The following is an 18,061-nucleotide window of genomic DNA, read 5'->3' on the forward strand; positions in this document are numbered from 1 at the left end:
AAAAAAAAGAAAAAAGAAAAAAGAAATATTTATGGTCCTTTATCCCTTTCTTTCCCCTCTCTCTCTCTCACAGTGTTCAGTGTTACTTTACTATCGTAAATACAACGTATTAAGCACACAAAAGTATTTTCTGCTGGTTGCAGCACTGGAGCAATCTTCAACCATGTTTGATTCCAGCAATACTTCAGTAATCTAATCTTCAGCTTGCAAAAAAGTAGGTAACTGCACCAATAACTACAATGGCGGGAGAATATTACACCCTTATCACCAGGTATCGATACAGAGTTATAAGGCACAGCCATCATTCAGGCAATAATCTACAGACTAATTAACTAACTAGGAATAGCTGCCCTTCCTCAGCCCAGGTAACTTATTAGTATCAGCTCTGCTAAGTCACCCACAGCTTCCCCCTTCCACCACAACTATCCCCATAGTGCAGTGATCAGGTTGCAGCCACCCAGCCAAGTGTCAAAATAACCATCAAACAGCTATTTTTCAGCTAGGCAGGTGCCAGGGAGCCACCGCAGGAAATGCCAGCAGTGTGGAGTCACAGCAGTCCAGATCTCTTTCCCAGACCTCGCCACAGCCTCTGATGCACTTTGTGTATCATAGACCAACGTTGATACCCACCATGAAAACCTCCCAAACAGCTATGAGGAGCCCTCTACAACACTGACTCCTCATAGCCGAGGAAAGTGCCACCATTTCCCTAGTGTTTCCTCGAGCAGATAAGGACAAACAAAGCCTATCACAAAAGCAGCTCTGGAGTGCTGTCGGAGATGAATGAGCAAGGTCGCTGCTCCCCGTACTCTCTACCCCTTGGCAAGGCAGAATTCAGTGAGAAGACATAGTTATTGGTCCCTAGCAATGTTATGTTCAGCACACATTGCTTTACAGTTCTGCCCAGGACACTTATAGAAGTTGGAAGAGGATTTCCCACCTTCACGTCCAGCCTTCTGAGCCTACGCACAATCTTGATAGTGAATGTTCTGCTTTTTTAGTAAACACAGGACAGCTTCCACACTATAAGCATGTAAAGACTCAAGTTCCTCTCATTTTCTCTAGTTTCTTCCTCACCTCCCACTATAGTACGACTTCCCTATGGTGATTCTTGTTGAGGAGGCCACCAAATCCATGCTGACGTGCAGTTCCAGCAGCTGGTGCTGGGACAACAGTATTTTGCAACTGTGCACCCATCACTGCAGCTCTTCATCCTTTGAAAGATTTTTTCCACCTTCCCTGCCTAAGAGCCTAACATGTAATACATCTATCATAAATCATTGTTAATTATGATTTTCGGCTTTTGATGTAAATCTTTTCTCTCAGATAATCTACATCCATTTTAATTTACTGTTATATTTTCAGAAATAACTAAAAACTTAAATCCTTACCTTAAATTTATCAACTTCTGCCTTCGAACATGTTGCATGATAAGATAACACCTGCCCCAGAACAAAAGATAAAAAAACATTTTTGTAGATTTGACAAGTAGAAATAATAGGGCTCCGTACTGCAGTCTAATCAATGATGTTTAAAACAAATTTAATTAATATTTATGCATGGTAATTCAGTTCTGAATGTCAGCATATAATAACTAATTGCAGGTTATCAGGTATACATTTGGCATTTATGTTGCAGGGAATTTTATAGGACATCATGAACAGTAAGTAATTCAATATTATAAGCATTCCTACATTGTTCTCCTGGAGTTCTACAATTAAAAGAGAAAGAATTTACTATAAAAACAACAGTAGATTTATAGACTTTAAATAATGCTATACTGTAAAGCTTTAATGCCTTTGCTAGTGGCACATCATTGCATGCAAATTAGCACCTCTATGCTATGTCTGACATTCTCTTCAATACCATTCTGGAGATGAAAACATTACATCACATGCACAAAGTACTGCACACCTCCTCTATTACCTGTAAGTATGCATACATTTACATGGAATACATTATATCCTTATGTGACAATACTAACATTAAACAAGCACTCCAGAAGGTGCAAGAGCCATCCTGCGTACTGGACCCACCAAGGGTCCTCATTTTGAAATTGTTTTCATCTATGAATGTCTCTGTTACTCATATAAATACATAAACTCTATCTCAAATGCCCTTAGCTTGCAATACCTTGTGGCAATATGTCCCAAGATGTATTTACTCATATCAATTTTGTAAAGGTGTCGTCTTTTACAGTAATAGGAAATCATTCCTGCACTACAGAAGAATAAATAACAAACACCAATTCACTTGTTCTGTCCCACGTTTTACTTTCTATAACTATACATCATGTCCTTCCTCAAATATTATCTATTTCTCTGTCCAACCATATTGTAGCTTCTCAGAAATCTGTAAGATTAGTAAAGTTATGCCTTCTGCTATGTCAGATTACACTTAATACCAAAATTCTCATCAGGCTTCTTTATCTGTATTCATTATATCCCACTAGATTTTTAAAGTCTTCCTTAATAATGGTTATTCCAATCTTTTATTCATTTGCAAATTTTGCATCCTTAATATATAAAATAGAATTTAGCCTGTTTTATAACCATATAGCATCCTACTGTCAACCTTTCCCCATCATTTGTTTACATTTTGCTCTTCTGTTTATTAGTCAATCTTATGAGAATTCTATATGAAAAACAGTATCTGTATAAGCATCTTATGATAAATAAATCAAATTGATTTATTTTACATCTGATATCAAGCCATTTTCAAATGCCACTCATTGCCACACTAGCTAAATACAGAAATACTAATAAAGTATTCTATTACTGAAAAATGGATTCACAGTCCTTCAGCATATACCATTCTTTTGTTCAGTACTTTTCTGCTGTATCTTCAATCACTTCACACAAATATTATCATGAGTTGTTGCTCATTTATAGAAAGAATTACTCTTCACTGAAGCATAGTGGCCATTTATCAAGCCTATAATCTACATTCAAGCTATATGGCTATTAGTCTTTTTTAGATCAAAGAAAGAAGCTGTATTTTAAACCAAGAAATTTAATTTTCCTTGACTTCAGTATTAAATAACAAACTTCTATGTTAATTTTCAACCCTCTGTATCTGAGCGTGATATCTGGCACTGCTGTATATTTCTTGCCAGGAGAAGTATTACTTCTAAGGTGTCATACTGCACAAATATCTGGGGCATGTGAGGGCTTATAGTAATTCATGACTATGATATGTAAAGAAAAAGGAATCTTGAAGGAGGCCTGAAAAGGAAATGTTTTAACTTTTTTTCCTAAGTGAAAGATATACAGGAATAATAAAACCCACCACTTATACTTAGAATATTTTCTAACACAAACAGTCCTATTGACTTCAAAAAGCCTTAACATGCCTATGTGCTTTACAGGTTAAATCCCTAATACAGAAATAATTATCTCCAACCCTAAAGCAAAAAAAAAAAAAAAAAAAAAAGCAATCCAGTTTGATTTTTGTTTTAATAGAGAGAAATTCATATCTCAGTCAGGCCAATGTTATTTTTGTGGTTCTTATTGTAATGGTGGGTATTGTATGAACTCAAAGGAACTACACAGTTAAAGGGTACACACATCAGGGATAGCTAGATCATTCTCTTCTCTTATCACACATGAAATTTAAAACAATACTGAAATCTTAGCGACATTACCCTTTCATCAGAGAAATGTTTTAAGATTAATCAGTTTTACATAATGCTTTTTAAAAGATCTTAAATTTCCTTCAAACCATTCTTAATTATTTTGGTAGAAATAAAATAAATTTGTAAAGCTATCCTCAAAACTCCAAGCTTTGCTCTCACCAAGATTATTTTTAGTAAGTTTATGTTTAAAATCTCCAGAATATAAGAGAATAGTGTTTTATTGTTGAATCGGCTTACAGAAGTTTAAATAATCATAATTTTTTGAAATGTTCTGTATTTTAGAGTTTGTTTCACAGGAGCTGGTAGATTTTAATTCTTCATGAATGATGGGGGGAGCGGAAACAGGAAAAGAAATTCCTACAAAGGCAATGGTGAAAAAAAGAGAAAGTTGTCCCTCCATTTAGCTACTCTGTATGCATTTTCTAGAAAGACGTGATGTGTTGAAATGCCAGGACCTTGGATTATGTATTCATCTTGACCCACAGCAGAGCTCTTACTGAGCTGCCAGCCATCCTGCTTTAACTTTATTCTAGCAGGACATAAATTTGATAAGGTTCAGCAGATGTTGCTTTTGATACTAAAAAACTCTATGATGATGATCATTTCTTCAGATTTTGTCCTGGTCACAGTATGTTTTACTCACACTTTACAACTCTAGGAAAACAACAACAAGCTATCCAAAATATCAAATTCCAAAGAATTTTCAGTTACTGATGGACAAAAAAATACATATAACACCTAGATTAATTCCTGCACTTACACCTGTAAGAAACTAGATTTTCCATCATCACTGTGCCCCCTTCTAACATAGAAAACATATGCATCAAATGAGATATCCAGGTTTAAAACTATGTGAGCTGTGCATGAGTTCCACACTAAACATACCCTGAGAAAGATTCTCTTCAGCATTACCTTAATAAGATAATACTCTAAGGTGCAGAGAGGTAGATACAGAAAATGATGCTAACTGCAATAAATTCAGAAGCAGTATGTTCCTTTACATGTGACACTTATGAGCAAGAAAGGTTTCATTAAGATGTACACATACGTCAAGAGCCACAGACTGTTTTGCCCAGGATTTCTTCACTTGGTCATACATAATTGTGTTGTTGATGCCCAGGCCACAAAAAATAACAAAAGCCTAAAATTAAAAAGACAAAAAAGAAAAGGAAGTCAATTATAATACACAAAGATGAATGCTGGCTTAATCATAAAAAGGAACTGTATGGAAATATTAGGAATAATCATGCTTAGACAAGTTATCTTGAGAATGTAAGTCAGTCACTGGCCTCAACAAGGTGAGAAAGATGAGATGCAAGGAACTTGTTTTAATTAGGATGCAACCTTATTAAGTGAGGAGTTCTGAGAATTTATGTCAAACCACAAATACAGACAACATATTCTTCCCGCCTCCCTAGAGTAGCCTGAAACAGCACTAAGCAGAAATATCAAATCCTGCTGGAAAAGTATGTTTTTGCTACAAAACTGAATGCCTCTTACTTCAAACAGTCGTTGGTCAGCATCGTCAAAGGGTTTCCCATCAAGCCTGTTCAACACTTGAGCTACACCTTTAGAAAGAGTTAATATGAATTATAATCTTCATTCATTAATTCACAATTCAGAATATTTTATTAACTAGTAACATTTAAAATACATCTTTCAAACTGAAAAGCAAAACTGCAAGTATTTATTCCAAAAATCATTAAACAGACATAAACATGCAAGAGTCTGATTGTTTTGATACCAGGACTCAGCTTATTACTTTCAACTGTTATTCTTTACTCTCCAAGTATAGTATCGCAAATCTAAAAGTTACTCACAATGTTTTCACAAAAGGTTAAAGATCTCTTTGGGAAAGAAATTGAGCACTTTGCTAACAGCAATCATGCAAATTGTCCTAGCAATTTGAAGCTACTAACATAATTTGCTGAATCAGTACTTTCATTCCTAAAATCTTAGTTGGTTTAGCATCACCTGGGTATATAAGTCCTTTTATTCTCATGACTGGTCCATAAATTTATTGAACCAATGAAAAAAAAAAAAAAGTAATTTCCTTAAACCGCTTGAAAAAGTGTTCAAAGCTTTTGGCTCTAGCTGAACTAATACTGAGTTCTACTGCAACAAACCAATTCTATTTCATTTAGCTACAATATGCCCTTAGAAAAATACTCGAAGAGCTATCAGCAGTCAAGGGTTCAGTTTCTTTCTACTTCTTTAAGGTAATACTCACTGCACAACAAACAATGAGACATATTTTTAAAAGACTCAATTCCCACATCATCTCTGCTGAATAAGCTCTAAGATCCTGATCCTGCATGACACCAAGTGCCTTCAGCAATGCACTACTGATCTCAGCTCTCACCGACAGACACAGCACACAGGGATGCAACTCTTGCCCTGCTGGTTTAAATTGCTATTGCTTTGAATTGAATTCTTCTGTGGAAAGTTAACAGAGGAATCTGGCACTGTTATTTACAAATCGTGCTCCTTTTTGTGCCAAGAGCAGGTAATAACACAGGGCCAATTGCAGGTGTATCATAGCTGGGAAGCATCCTATCAAACAAGCAGTAAAACCCTGTCACGTCCTGATCCAGCACACACCACTGCCACAGGCAACTCTGACAGCTGCCACAGCCTCTAGAGAAAGTCTTCCCTGACTGTGTAGTTTATTATTAAAGAGGGAAACGACCACTTTACTTGACTGCAGAAACAGTTGCCTGAGTTATGTACAAAAAAGGGAGACCCAAGAAAAGTATCAAAGTGTATCAAACTAATTTCACTAATATTGGTAGAATTCTGTTTTCATCTCTTTAGTTTCAATACAATATATAACTTAACAAAGACACAGTGGGAAAGCTGAAAAAGTCCATACACAGTATCCAAGTCAAAACATCCCTTCTTGGATACCTAGCATGCTTCCTAGGTACCATAACTTCTTAACTGAGAAAAAGAAGAAAAGGGAACATAGAATTAAAAAGATATAATTAAATTTACATTAGCACAAAAATGATGCAGCTATGAGGAAGGTCTTACCAATTATTTGGTGGTTGCTATTCCATATAGGAACACATAGAACAGACCTTATATGAAAGCCAGAAATCTGGTCAGCCTAAAATGTAGAAATGAGAGCTTCCATTAGTTGTAGGTACCATTTGCAGCCTTTTACATTCTAGTAATAGAAATGTCAAGAAGTTTACATTTACAAATGTAATTCCATATGGATCAGCTCTCACTCAGAAAAAATTCCTGCTGAAACCTCATTCACAGTAAGATTAACCAAAAGTCATAAGGATTGTTTCAAAAATTGCCAAAGAAAACACAAACATCACCATCTTTGCCACAGAAAGCTTACACTATTTGACTTCGATTTGAAATTAAAGACAAACTGCAATTGAGGCCATGTCCAGACAATTCCTGGATTACTTACACTGGTGGATTAGTAGAGACAACCTTCACTGAATAAGTGTGCCTTAGAAATACTCTTCCCAATTGTCAAACTGAAATTGGATTTTGCAAAGCAGCTATAAAAGGAGGCTTACAGGAAATACGCATCTTCAGAAGAGTAAGTAGGGAATTTTGCAGAAGCGCAAGCTATAAAGAAATGGAAGGATGGTGTCAAAACCAAGATTTGAGATTTTCTATGCAGGTTTGATTGGTCCTGTAGTTCTGAAGAGAATCTTCTGCCTCATTTATTGTTTTCTATGTAATATAGTATACAACTTTGCACTTTATTATAAGTGTCACTGATTCTCTCTTTTCTATGGTTAATAAGCTTTATTCGTTAGGGTTATTACTGCAAAATCTGAAGAAAATAAAATATTTTTTCGAAAGAGATTAGAGTAAGAGAGTGGGATGAGCCCGTTCACAGGACATCAGAAGATGTTCTCTTACTAAAAGTGCCAATGCTACAGGCAATCTGTAATAGAAGAAAAGACCAGCAATAATTCATATACTGGAGGCAGGACGGGATCACAGTGATCTCCTAGCTAGCAAAAAATATAACTCAGGTTTTACTAGAGTACTGCTTATTTGTACATACTCAGAACTCATCACTGATATCAGCATGGAGTGCCACCCAAAATCCATGGGAGTGGGGGAGCAATTGCCTCATGTATATCTTAAAATTAACTCAGTGAAAATACTTTGGCATTAAGTTCTTGATGAATGAGTTGAAAATTGAGCATCAACATTTGAAAATGACAATTAGTGCTCTCAGAGAAAAAAGAGAGTGTTTTTAACAGAAGCAGAGAACAGAATATCTGTTCATAACTACAACTGTATGTTTGATTCTAAGCCATAAGGGATAATATGTTCCTCTTACTACACTTGACTGTAGAAATAACTGATTGTAACAACTGAATTTAAGAATTGAATTTTTATAGAAACCCACCAACAGAAAAGAATTACTGCTCTTTGTATTAAGTGTTTTCTTTTTCTCCATATAATTTGGGCAGTGCCTCTAACTCGTAAAGGACTAACTGTGAAACAAATAAGAGCTGAATTATTCAAGACATGATACATTAAAAGTACAACCGCAAACATATCAAGGATTGGCATGCTTTATTTTAGCATATGTCTTTGGCAAGAAATAGACCCCAGGCATTAATTGTACTTTTTGAAATTCTGAACAAATTGCCATCAACACAGTTTTCTTGTACACTTTTACATCAGGTCCCTTCTATTTTTTGTTGTTTTGACAAATTCTGCTAGTTTGAGAGATAATCCCTTTAATGACACATGGAATAAAACTGGAACCAAGCAAACTCTCAACTTCCAAGCACACTTATTGTAGTAATATAGTTTAGCAAGCTTGGTGACCAAGGCTGTCCACTGATTAATGTGCTGCCCAACTGCTGGCCAAGTCCCCTGTAGTAATACTGTTTCGCTGGATAGAATTCACTGAAGATTTTGTCCTTCCATATGTCTCTAACATTTATTCAGGTGTTAAGTATACGCATATGTTTTTATCTGTATCTATACCTTCCTAACTGAGGCTGGAATTAATACCTTAGGATACACAAACAACTTTTATTAGGAGTGATACGTATCTTGGAGAAATAACTAATCCACTGTGTATATTTAATTTGTGCAAATTAAAAGGCTAGTTGGCTAAGTTAGATTACAAACATTTGTCTCTCTAGATACCAGTTCTGTTTACATTGTGTGTGTACAGTCCCAGTCACCCCAACAGCTAACAACGATGGTGCTGCTAACGCCAGCAGCAGAATTTTCAGCAATAAAAATCAGTTTGTATAAATATCATAGCACTTGATAAAGGAAGGTATCACTTATAAATAGGAAAAAATGAATCATGGACAGACTCAGTAACTGCCTGAAGTCATATACTAATTCAGTGACCTGTGTTTACTGTATAAAGCCATGTCAGCACCAGCAGACCAGAAGGACATACTGGATAAAAAAAATAAAAATAAATATTCACAGGTTTTACAGCCACTTGGATATAACAATAAAATTGTGTTATATTAGTTGCAATGCCAAAAATATTATATAGATTTACATTTCTAAAAATCTCTTACTTCAGCATCAAAGCGAGGGTCCTGATAGGCATCACTGATGTTCACTGGGAGACCCGTGGAAGCTACGAGTTCAGCAATGCTATTATTTATTAGCCAGTCAGAATAAGATGATGATTTCTCCATGCTGTCTTTGAAACTATCAAAAGGTATAGCAAGGAAAGAAGAAAATACAGTCAACACCGCTTGGAAGTCCAACATGTCTCATAGGCATATTCATAGGTACAGTAGAACCATTCACAGTTATTCATGGCTATTAAGCATTATCTATGGAACAATAATTTTGGATTTATTGAAATGGTACATCAAAAATTCTCTCCTTTACACAGCTCTTTCTGTTGAAAATAGCATTGGTCTCCCAAGTAATGTAAATAAAGCATTTAATAATGAAATGCATTTACATGTGAAGAGTGGGATAATGTTCCAAGTTTGCGGGATACAGGTCTGCTCATCAAAAGCAACCAGAGTTCTAAATAATATTTTCTGTAGTGCTACCTGAAAATACATAATTTTAAGATTTTAATTTTTCAATAATTTGGGGTATTTTAAATTCATACTTCCAATAATTTTCCTGACAAGGGAAATGTCATTTTTTAAATTTTGGTTTGAAATAACAGACCTGAATGGCTGATGAAGGGATCATGAAATAAGTCTTAAAATCAATAGTGTAAGTGTGTTGCAGCAGGTGGATCCAAGTAATGGATCACGCAATTCATGAAAGTTTCCTTTTTTTTTTTTCCCCTGGCTGATCTTCTGCCACAACTACTGAGGGGCTAGAGAGCTGTCAATAAATGAGCATAAGACACTAGAATTATAGGCTCAACTCACCATACTCCACCGCAGCTTCTCCAGAAAATTCAGTGTCTACACAGACCTTAAAGTCCTCATCTTATGCCTCATCTAATCAGTAGGAAAGTTCTCATTGACTTATTGCAGACAGGTTTTTGACATTGGCAAGGTATATCTATTCACGTGTGAATAAATGAATGCATGTTGTCTAAGTTTTGAGAAGAAAGCTTATCAATTTTCAACACCTGAGAAACATTACTTAGAAAAAAGTGACTGAGCAGCCATGGAGAAGACTACAACTGCTTGAAGCTGCAAAGTAATGCACAGGAATGGAAGAAGGTTGCACAGGAAAATGCTTGAAAGACTCAATCAAAGTGAAAGAATTGATTTTTGTTGCATTGATTTTGCTGCATTGATTTTCCGGAGACTAATTCAACTAAGTCACTCATTTGAAAGAAAACTCAATATTCTTAAAAGACTATAAATAAAGATAATAATAATGATTTACATAAATAAATCTAAGTGTATCAACTTTCATTTGGGATAAGAGTTTTGAGTGACTGTAATAAACATTATACGTATACTTTGACAGGAACCTTTACAGAAATATAATGTTTTTTGAGCTAAGTAAAAAATTCACATTTATAATTCAATTTTTTTTTTCAGGACTTCAATACTTGAGAAGCAAAAAAATCCTTAAGGATAAGAATCTAATTTCAAATGCATAGCTCCCAGCTCATACCTTAAAAATCTGGATGATATTATCATTATAATATAAGACATTTTAAATCACATACTGCATTATGGGTGTCAAGCATTTTAAGCAGCAAATGAATTCAAGTAAAAGAAACAAGATATAATTCAGGAAGAAGTTTTAAAAGTATGTTCTACTATGTTGTCTCTATTCCTAACAAGTGCTTTACAACTACACTCTGGAAGAGAGGCACTCAACTTTCACTAGGAGGAAACATCAGTGATTAATTCTGATGCAAATCACAGCCAGCTGGCTCTCTCCCCATCCTCAGCAACTCAGAACACTCAGAAGCTACTCTAAAAATCACAAGCAACAATTTTCTCCAAACCATGGAAAGCTGTGAGTGAGTCCTGCTGGACTGATGGAGGCAGCTGCATGCCACCATCTCCCTGTCTTGTCCACACACTAGCAGGAGAGTAAACCCAACTCAAGAGCATTGAGCAGTGCTGCAGGCTCCCCTTATGCAGCTGCTTGCCTTGCTGTCTGCCCCAAAGTCTCCCTGACTGGGGTGGCAGAAAGTACAGTAGGGAAGTGGTACAGCTAAAATCACGGGTACCTTCAATCCCCTCTAAACAGTGACATGAACCCTTCCAGCTCCTAGGACTAGAAGACAGAAAGATATTTAAGAAGCATAAAAATACTGCAGGGAATGAGGTGATACCTGAGTGCACATCACCCCAGGGACAATGATGGTGAAACAGCGGTAGCAGGGATTTCAGCACTTTCTCTGTACCAGCCCAACTGGGAGGGAGCACAGATATTTTCTTCCATGCAACTCTCACTGTGGCTCAGGCAGCTAACCTTTCCACTACCACTGGTATTCAGGTTAGAGAACTGTATTCTCAGCTACATCATCTGCCAAGATGACGACTTCTGTGCGGGAAAGACATGGCACCCTCCCTCAGGCTCATCATCATCTAGAATACATCAAAACTGAACCCTCAAGGCTTCTAAGATTTATGTAATCTTTTTCCAAAGGGAGAGAAAATTTAGGAGACTTTGCAAATCAGTAGTTCAAGAACAAAATGACTGGCAAAAATGAGAGCATTGGTGTGCCATTACGGATAATAAACAAACTTGATCATGGTGTGTGCTGGAAAATTGCAAACTGAACAGATAAATGCAAGCGTGGTCTTGCAAGATGTTTCTTTACAACCAACAACAGAGAAAAAAGATACGAGTATTCATCACAGAATTTAGGGACTAAAAACGTGAACTGCTATTAGCCAGATATAAGAAGGAGAAAAAAAAGAGCCCATTTCTTCTAAAACTGTGTGAGAAAGAATGTTGGGACATGAAAAGTTATATTGTCCTTGGAGCTTCTCTCTCTTTCAGATAAAACTTATACCTAGAACTGTTCTCAGCCTATAATCTCTTTGGATTTCCACTAAAATTTCAAAGAAATAATATTTATCTTCACTGTTGTAATGATGAAGAAACTCATGTAATTTTTTTCCACATGAAAAGTCTCGTGACTTTACATCAGTTACAGCTGCAGAATGTAGAATGAAAAGGGCAAAACTCCCTAGAAAAATGCTCAAATGTCAAGGGCTAGCAGCATTGTTCTGTATCCTAAACAACCTTTATTTTCCCACTATAGTGCCAATAACTCAAGCTGTGCCTGTGCTAGATCCAAATGTGACATCATATCTGCCAGTCTAACCTTGGTCTCTGTAAAACCACTCTCCACTGGATGAAAAATGAAACAAAAAGCAATAAATCATTGTATCAAGATGCACAGAAATATACCTTTACAAATCTTATTAAGACTAGCTACCAGGTTGCACGTGTTTATTCATGTCTCAGACTAAAGTTAAAATCTTGACTTGAGTACACGCAGAGCAGGCTACTACAAATTGCTTCTTGGTAACATGCTAATATAACTATGGTAACAAGAAATGAGCCAGCTTGGTTATCTTGACACCACTCTACATTGTTTTGACTAATCTGGCTACAGATCAAGTTTCAGAAAAACAGGAATAACAACCACATCCCTTGATTCATACTCCTGTCCCTGAACAAAAGGAATGTATTTTCACCCATTTAATTGACCTAGGAAAGACCAACTGCTACTCTGAAGCTCTTTGTCAATAGCAGTAACTTGTGATTCCTTGATGAATCAACAAATTATTTATTCATATTTAAACCTTCCCATTTTTTATCACTTGTTTTCCTTTTCCACTTGTCTCACCATTCCCATCTCTCAACTAGCAGACAGGCCATGGAAGAGATCTAGCTTCTACCCATCTTTCTGTGTGTCCCTGGACATTGCTGTCAGCTTGCACATCTTAAAAATAACACTACCCATTTCTGTAATGCTGTGAGATCAATTAATGAAAAGCATTAAGAATTATGGCCTGTCATAATCTGGAGTATAATTTGCACATTCATCTTAATGAAGTAGTAGCTTCTTACCACACTGGAGGTGAAGAAATAAACCACAGAAGAAGGCAAATTACCCAGGAATACTTTTTAAAACTTCTTAAAGGGCTTAAATACAGCAAAGCACAAAGTAATCTTCAAATTTGCTAAGCTATGGATAGCAAGTTGGACAGAAGGCTAAATTTATTATTATGGCAGCCATTTGATATAGAAAATTCTAATTCAAAATCAGTATGAATTGATTTGCATAAAATGTGTATGATAATCACTGAGTTTTGATGCTGAAATATGGGAGAAATTTTCTCACAATAGCCCTAAATCTTCATCCACTCCTTTGGTATGTAGGACATTTTATGTGAGCTGTTACCCGTTGTATTATCTTGTAGGAATTAATACAGTAACCCCACATGGACAAAAAGCTCTTTCTATTACTACTTACAATTAACCTTTTATCAATGTTTAAATACAGATCCTACTAAGCAAAACACATACTTCTATTTTGACAGGGCTTCCAAACAAGATTTAGTCACAGGAACACAATTTCTAGGAAATACATATTCTCTAAAGTTTTTAGGCTTTCCAGCTTGACAACAAGAGCAGAAATAAAATTTTATTGGAAACCTTTCAACACAACTGTAAGCAGGCATTTTGTAAGAGATCAATAATCTAAAATGATTTTGTAATTTTTACTTCAATATTAACTATGCAAAACAATATTTGTGTGTTCTTCAGGAGTTCAACAATAAAAAGGCCTCAGTTATTTCCTGGTTTCTTCTCTGAGACACTGATACAATGTTAGTGCATATATATACACACATAAAAATATAGTCACATTTATTCAAGCAAGTCTCCATTTGAAGAAAGCAGGAGTCTTGTCTTAGTAAAAACTGCAGACTCACATTCTTCAATCAAATCTACCCAAAGTTCCACAAGAAAATAAAACTATGATCAAGCAAATTTTAAGCTACGTGAAAAATAAAGTCGTTACCATAGAAGTCATGAGCACTAACCTGTTGTCAGTATCAGCACTGCATTTTGGAGATAACAACTCAAAGGATTTTGTAAATTTCACCACCTGTCACAAAAAAAGTAACTTAAAATTGTTAATAACATTAATAAATATGTAAGAAAACAGCAATGTAAGGTTTCTATATTTAAACTGTATTTTTATCCCATCGTCTTAGAATACAAATTCGATCTGTATTCCCCTGATGGAGAACTCATGTTCAAAATACACATTGTGCACAGTTCACTAAGAAACAACATCAAATCAAATTATATCTTTAGATTCCTTCATGAAACTATTTTCTGCAACAGTATACGTTTCCCTTCAAAGGGCTTTGTAACATGAATTATGAAGCTTTACCCAAACTTCACTTTTTTTAATGTAGCATAATAAACAGAAAGACACATTTTCACTACAATTGCAACCAATTTTCCTTGAGCATATGTGCCAACAGCACATAAGTGAAACATTTTAAGAGTGCCTAATGTGACACAGAACACAGGTAACATTTTCAGATACTAAGGTGGGTCCCCACCTTCCACTTTGGTTCTGTGTTGTAAAAGCTTTTCACACAATGTACAAACGATGATATTGTAGACATGGCTTAACACTGAGTTACTCTACGGAGATCTGTTTTGATATACAGGTTAACCCTCCAAAATAGGGGGAAATCAGGAAAATAACTGTTTTGTCACTTGTAAAAATTACCAAGTGAGTGGCAAGATGATATTCTCCTACTCCAAAATAACCTAAGATTTATGACTGTTTAGAAAACGTTTAGGCTTAACTGAATATCTTGGCTGTCCACATTTCAGAATTTGGTCTAGAGGAATGAGAACTCATTGCCTGTGGTTTGGAAAAAAACCCTCCGTGCTCAAAGGTAGAAGTAGTACCAAGATCAGAAAACTGAAGTGAACAATGCTACCCACAGCCTGCTACTAACACAGTGTACTGTTCTGTGAAAAATAAAAATCATATTATACTTGCAAACATAGTGGCATTTCATAAGAGTGTAGTAGAATTGTATCTTGTAATTATAAAATCAGTGTGGGAGGTCTAGAAAGAGAAAATAAACTAGAAACATTAAAATTCTATATCAGAGAACATATAAATGAAATACAAACCTTGATCTTGCTTTTATGAAAGCTAGTGTAATTTGGGGCACACTCCACTAAAAGTACTTAATTTCTATTAGTTTAAATGAATTGAGAATTATATCTTTCCTCTAGGAAAGAAAATATTTTTTTTTCTGCTATACACACAAAATTATGATTCTGTCTCTGATAATCATTTAGACGTGTCACAGCCCAGAAACAAATAATCAATTACAGAGTCAGTGAATCCAAAGATACTTGGATAGAAAAAAGAATGGTATTACAAGCAACATTTTTATCCTTCAGCTACTTCTTAAATAAGTAGAAAGGAGCATAGTTTGTGTTGAATAGCCTGAAAACACTGAAGTGAGCTACCAATATAAAGGCAGTCACTTATTGTGCTACTAATAACAATACTTATAAAAATGTTAAACATTTTTTTAAAGGCTCTTATACCCTATTAATGGCAGTACTACAAAGTCCCAGCGAAAGCCCCTGTCAAAACTGTGCATGAAATCCAATTCTTGACAAATACGTCCATATAGCTTACATCCATCTGTACAACTTAATAGAGCTCTGCAATGAAATAATTATTCCTTGTTCAAGTGGACAGAGCAATCACAAAAAACAAACATACTTCAATAATGCTGAAAGTTGTATTTTTACTTCACCTGCTCAACGCAAAGCTTCTTCCTATCACAAGAACAAGTACATGACTATCTAGACATTTGTATGCAAATGTGTCTTTTCCAGTGGATTTTCTGTTACCTCAGGGAAAAATGACTAGGTCAAAATAACAAGAGGGCTTATCTTTTCACAGCATTTTCATCGTTTAGGAACTGAGACCGGTTCTCATTATTTATTTTGCAAAGTATTAAAGAAGCTTGTTAAAATGTGCAAACATAGCTACTCTGAAATATACCCCTGCCAATAGCTAGAGTGAGTGGAAAACTTTCAGGAAGGAATAAATCCCATGGAGTAGTGGCCACCAAAAGTAGCTGAGAAAACTCCCTGTGTTGCAGGTTCAGCCCTTACTGTAGTGCTGTTCTTCCACATTAAAATACTGGATTTGACAAAAACCCATTCATGATACAAGTTCAGAAGCTGACCACTCTGAAGACACTGATCAGACGGCTGTAAAGCCCACTGAGTTGCTGAATAGACAGGATGGTCAGATAAGAAAGTCTTGATGAGTTTATTTTTACCTGCTATTTCTAAGGAACCAGTAGTTTGATTAAAGATGTAACAATGTTACATACTAGAATAGAAACTATATAAGCATTTCAGTTTGCTACAGTTATACAGTAACAGATGTAGAAGTATGAACACTGTAGAATTATCAACAAAGATGTCTGATAATTATTTATTGGAATGTATGCAGAAAAGTTTAGTTCTAAAAATGAGCATTAAAGATTTGTTTGATAATGCAACTGTTTCTGATTCTGAACCTGCTTGCGAGCACCACCCATTTGACACGTCATTAGCCTGAAAATGTTACAAAGGTCATAAATTCCAGGTAAATATAAATAAAGCTACAGACAGGATTTTTCTTTCCTTCTAGTGGCTATACAATGAAGAAAGGAACTGAGAAAAAAAATATTTGATAACAAATCAGGTCATCAGGGAGGCACTTTCAGAGTTATGGCATTTGTCTTCCCAAGTAACCATTACATGTGATGAAGCCCTGCTTTCCTGGAAATGACAGAACACCTGCCTGCCGATTGGAAGTAGCATATGAATTCCTTATTTTGCTTTGCTTGTGCACACAGCTTTTGCTTTACCTATTGAACTGTCTTTGTCTCAATCCATGAGTTTCACACTTTTACTCTTCCAATTCCCTTCCTCATCCCACTGGGGTGGAGAAATGAGTGGCTCTGTGGGGCTTCTGCCTGCTGGGGCTATCAACACCACTGTGTGGTTTAAAGATTCAACCTGTACCTAACTTATAAGAATGATGTGCTGGGAGAATACTGGCTGTCCAGTACTTACATATGATATGAAACAGCTTCACCACAATAAAAGCAACTGCTCCACCACTCAAATATTAGCCTTTCTACGGAATGTGCAGCCATACTTACTGGTGATTCAATATCTTCCAGAAGTAATACTGAGCACCGTTCACACTTCAGCAGAGTCTGGGCCCGATGCATAATCTTCTTGACAATTTTCTCTAAGTCAGTCTGTTCCTCGAAGAGGTCATTCACTACTTCCAGTAAAGCCTGCATACAAGGAGAGAAAACTCTTGTATTGGTTGTACAATTAATAAATATATGGAGCATTGCAAAGGAGGCATAATCTCTGGGATTGATTTTAATATGTGTGATCCATTGAAATCTTCATTCAAATAAAGTTCTTAATGATTATGGCAACAGAATTGGGGTGGGGGTATCTGAAGAAAGAAAGGAATTAAGTATTTCTTAGCTCACAACTGGGCACAATCCAACCCCTAGAAAACAATGGGAATCTTTCAAACTATTTCACTGCGGTCCAGAAATGAAACAATGGCTGTAATGCAACTCTCCAAGTACACAGTATGGATTGAGTTACTTGATTTGCTATATTGAATTTGGTGGTGCATTTAAACGTCAATTTATTCATTTATTACCCGTTTTGCATGTTCAAAGCTGGAAAGAAAAAAAACACATCAATACTTTCATATTCCAATAGCACTCTGATCCCGTCTTTACCACTAACAACATGTCTGTAACATACAATGTTGTAAAATGAAAAGCTTCCGCTCTCATTTCATCAACTTTAAAAATAATAGGATATGTTCTTTCTTACCATGGGTCCAAAGAACTGTGCTTTTTTCCTTTATTCTGGTTTATGGCATCCACACTAAAGAACATCCATATATGCAAGCATTTA

The 18,061-nt window shown here is 35.8% G+C and overlaps 1 protein-coding gene across 1 annotated transcript in view; it reads right to left on the bottom strand.

Moving 5' to 3' along the window:
* PDE11A (phosphodiesterase 11A) overlaps positions 1 to 18,061 on the bottom strand; it is a 137,490-nt gene that overhangs the window by 60,052 nt on the left and 59,377 nt on the right. The window contains exons 4-10 of the mRNA XM_074828301.1: positions 17,272 to 17,412; positions 14,104 to 14,168; positions 9,172 to 9,307; positions 6,668 to 6,743; positions 5,135 to 5,202; positions 4,683 to 4,775; positions 1,392 to 1,442 (exon numbers count right to left, since the gene is read on the bottom strand). Of these exons, the coding sequence (XP_074684402.1) occupies positions 1,392 to 1,442; positions 4,683 to 4,775; positions 5,135 to 5,202; positions 6,668 to 6,743; positions 9,172 to 9,307; positions 14,104 to 14,168; positions 17,272 to 17,412 (630 nt within the window). The remainder of the gene's footprint in view (positions 1 to 1,391; positions 1,443 to 4,682; positions 4,776 to 5,134; positions 5,203 to 6,667; positions 6,744 to 9,171; positions 9,308 to 14,103; positions 14,169 to 17,271; positions 17,413 to 18,061) is intronic.

The sequence above is a fragment of the Strix aluco genome, chromosome 6, assembly GCF_031877795.1.
Source record: "Strix aluco isolate bStrAlu1 chromosome 6, bStrAlu1.hap1, whole genome shotgun sequence".
Lineage (NCBI taxonomy): Eukaryota > Metazoa > Chordata > Aves > Strigiformes > Strigidae > Strix > Strix aluco.